Below are 3,543 nucleotides of genomic sequence, written 5' to 3' on the forward strand. Positions count from 1 at the left end.
CTAACTGAACTATTTCCTAGTTAACAAAAAGTCTTCAAATCCCATTTATTTACACAGTTTAGAAAAGTAAATTTCATTCCATAGTTCAATTCCATCACAAAACCTCTGGGATGGCGCATGCAATTGCTTCTCTTGATTTCTGCATCCAATTTCGGTTTTCCATTTTAAAAATGCAAACGTCTTGGACAGTGTCACCCTTAAATATTGACTAAGGAGTAAGATATATACATTAAGCTTAACCAAGATATGAATATTACTTACATGTGAACATAAATTGTGAGAAACAGAAACTTGAGAAACTGGTTTAGAATGGTCTCAAATCTCAATTGGTTACTTGTTCTTCTACTAATTATCAGTTAAATCAAACCATATTTGCTTGAACACTTTGATAATGAGGTCATGATACTCATCTGAATTAAGAGAAAGATAGCAAGCAAGAAGATCTTCTAAATCCTTTGATGTCCTTATGTTATTCTGCACAATCATCTCCACCATTGATTCTCTGAAGTCCCTCTGTGGATTTAGTGATGACTTCACAATTGCAAAGCTATCCAAGAGGCTTCTCTGGGAGCCGGAGCCAGCGGCGGACGACGCATTCCTCCGGCCATGTGCCTGAGCTTTCCGGGTGGCAATTCGCGGCGAGTTCATCCGAAGCTTCACTCCTGGAGAAGAACTCACAGAGAATCTCCTAGCAGGGGTGTTCTTATGTTCCTTCATTGGTGCAGCGCCTTCCTTCACAATTTTAACTCTTAGAGGCCCCTTCAGGTTTAGTTCTTCTTGTGCATCCATTTTGGTTTTGGTTTTGGTTTCTTTCTTCTTGGCATCACTCAGCAAGTCGTTGAATTTTGCAGGCTTGGTCACAATTGGTGGAAGCACGAGGTCTGACAAGGAATCATATTCATACCCTTCTAGCTTATCGTCTTTTCTTTCTGTGGAATTGTTGTCTACATCAATGATGATGTCCTTGGCGTTGGAGTGTACCTTGCAGGCAAAAGAGTTGGACCAGGAAACCGTTTCATCTAATGCTTCAGTGGCGAGAACACGGTCTGTTCTGAATTCTGGGTCAGGGTACTCTGATTCAACAGAGCTATCATGTGGTGACGAGGAGTTGTCATTGTTAGCGGCAACAGCAAGCTTAGGTGAAGAAGTCCTTGCAGTTCTTCTCTTGAGTCTTTGTTTGGATGATTTTCGGGGGGCTTCAGGGGAATCATTGTATTTGGCATTTTGTTTATTTGGTGGCGAGGTGTAGATTCTATCATTTGGGTTAAGCTCCCTTGTGAAGTAGTAAGACTTCCTGGTATTGAATTGGTGGGGTTGCTTTGGTTTTGAAGGTTGTGTGGTTGAGGATGGTGAAGGTTGTTTTTTCTTCTTGGACTGAGTTGGGGTTCGCTTTCTTGCTTTTCCCATGTCCTTGAGTTTGTAAAACCAGGCATTTGGGATCATATCTGATAATTTGAACCTGTAGTTACCCATCCCTCTTTGTGTCTACGTTTTACTATCTCTCTGTTGTGTTGAAGAAGCTGTGTGTGGCTTCTAGTTCTCTCTATGATGAATGAGGGATGAGACTTCAGGTTAAGTCATCAGTGTCTTTGGTTTGGCACTCATGGTAATGTGAGATAAATACAAGAGAAAAGAGGCTTTTGGAATTGTAGGTAGTAGAACCTGGGGTCCACAAGCCTGGAAAAAGGTTGGCAAAACTGAAAATTAGTAGGGACTGATGTGGTAAATGGTGAATGACTATTACCTAATCCAAAAAAACAAAAAAAATAACATGTTCTCTTCTTTTACTACTACTCAAAAGGATCACAAAGGTGACTTAAAACACCCTTCTATGTATGTGATTGATTCCTAAGTGGATTGCATGCTAGCAGGTATCTTCATAGGAAAACAACAACTTAGTGTGGCCCATGCAGTATTTGGAATGTTTTCCCCACCTCTCTTTAGACCTGAGTGCAGGCTCTAACACTAATAGAGAAAAATATGAGCCAGACCAATCTGTTATGTGTTCAATGTAAAGTAAAAGCCCTATACTTTTGTGAGTGGAATAGGAGATGCTATTTTGCAGAAAGTTCATTGGCTCATTGCAACCAGCAAGCAATGTGGTTTTGGTTAAAAACTTGTTCTGACGAGAAAGGGAAAAGGAACACACAAGAGATAACAATGCTGAAAAGAATTAGAGGGGCAGGGAAAAGAGGGAAAAGAGAGAAGCTTTCAGAATTGGAAGCTTGTTGCGTGGGTCAGGAATACATGCTTCCAATATAGAAAAATCCCAGTGGCCCCCATCTAATAGATAGATTGTGCAATTTTGGATTACTCTGCTTTTTTAATATATTCTTTCTTATGATTGCTTCTCTATCAGGCTTAGGGAAACTAGAACATGGGTCTTGTTATATAGTCAAGAGTCTTAGTTTGGCTCTGTGAGTCCATCCATCATTTTCATGGCAAACTCTTCACGTACCATGTCTCTTCAGGCAAGAAAAATAATCAATCTTTCTTTAGATATCAAATAACACATTACATGTATTCTTTGTAAAAAACACAATTTTAATTGAACCAGATACTGCCATTGGATATAGTTACTCGAATCGTGACTACTAGTTAAAACATAAATCAAGTCATATGACCTTTTATCTCAGTTAAATCAGAATCACGAATAAAGTTTCAGCAAACTATAAGAGCTTTTTTTCTTTCCATGTTGAAGGCTAAAAATCAGTGATGATAATAAAAGAAAAAGGGAGGATAAGTTGAAATGGATTTATTGTGGGATCAGGGGGTGTGACCACGATCAGAATTTGAAATTGATATTCTTTAAATCCGTGGAGCTTTGAATGATAGTGTGGTACATGGTGGACATAAATCATGCCAGAGAAATTAATGTTGGCTACTAATCTTGCAAATTTGCATTGGGAACATAATTTGTACAATCATTGCAGTATTGAGCAGCATAAAATATAATGGCACCAACATGTTATGGATGAGGTACATCCATCCATTCTTTCTTTCTTTCTTTCTTCCCAAAAGCATATGCAGAGAAGGTGAGGCATTGCTGCTTTGCCTTAGGCTTTGGAGTAATGTTGAATCTGGTCAACTGGTCCCCTCCTGGATCCGTGCGAAGGTACAACACCAGTGGCCACCTTAACGGTCTTGTCTCTATGCACGTGTCTAAGAAGCAACATTCAAGAACCAATTTCACAAACTATACAGAATTTTTTTTTTTTTTTGGTTTTGGGGGGCCTAGAGTGTTTCTGCCATGAGAGAAATATATTAAGGTTGTTTGTATTTTTATGAAGGACAGCATGAATCTGGTGCTAGCCTACCTCCTTGTTTGCTAACTCTTTTTTTGTTTTGTTATTTAGACTGTTAGTTGTATATTATATAAATAATGGCATCTGATTTGATTGACAAGAATGGCATGTTGTTGTTATTATTTATAGGTTTTAGGTAGTGAGAGTTGAGTCTGTAAAGTTTGGAGTTGGATGAGAATGGGGAAAGAGTAGATTCTCCTATTGGCCCATTTTGCTATAATCAAGTCACTCTTACCCA

The 3,543-nt window shown here is 38.8% G+C and overlaps 1 protein-coding gene across 1 annotated transcript; it reads right to left on the reverse strand.

Moving 5' to 3' along the window:
• Positions 1–245: 245 nt before the first annotated feature.
• LOC137827051 (transcription repressor OFP1) lies at positions 246–1,654 on the reverse strand. The gene has a single exon (XM_068633259.2). The coding sequence runs from the start codon at positions 1,471–1,473 to the stop codon at positions 346–348; it is 1,128 nt and encodes a 375-aa protein (XP_068489360.1). The 5' UTR covers positions 1,474–1,654; the 3' UTR covers positions 246–345.
• Positions 1,655–3,543: the final 1,889 nt, after the last annotated feature.

This window comes from Phaseolus vulgaris, chromosome 8, assembly GCF_051622355.1.
Source record: "Phaseolus vulgaris cultivar YP4 chromosome 8, ASM5162235v1, whole genome shotgun sequence".
NCBI lineage: Eukaryota > Viridiplantae > Streptophyta > Magnoliopsida > Fabales > Fabaceae > Phaseolus > Phaseolus vulgaris.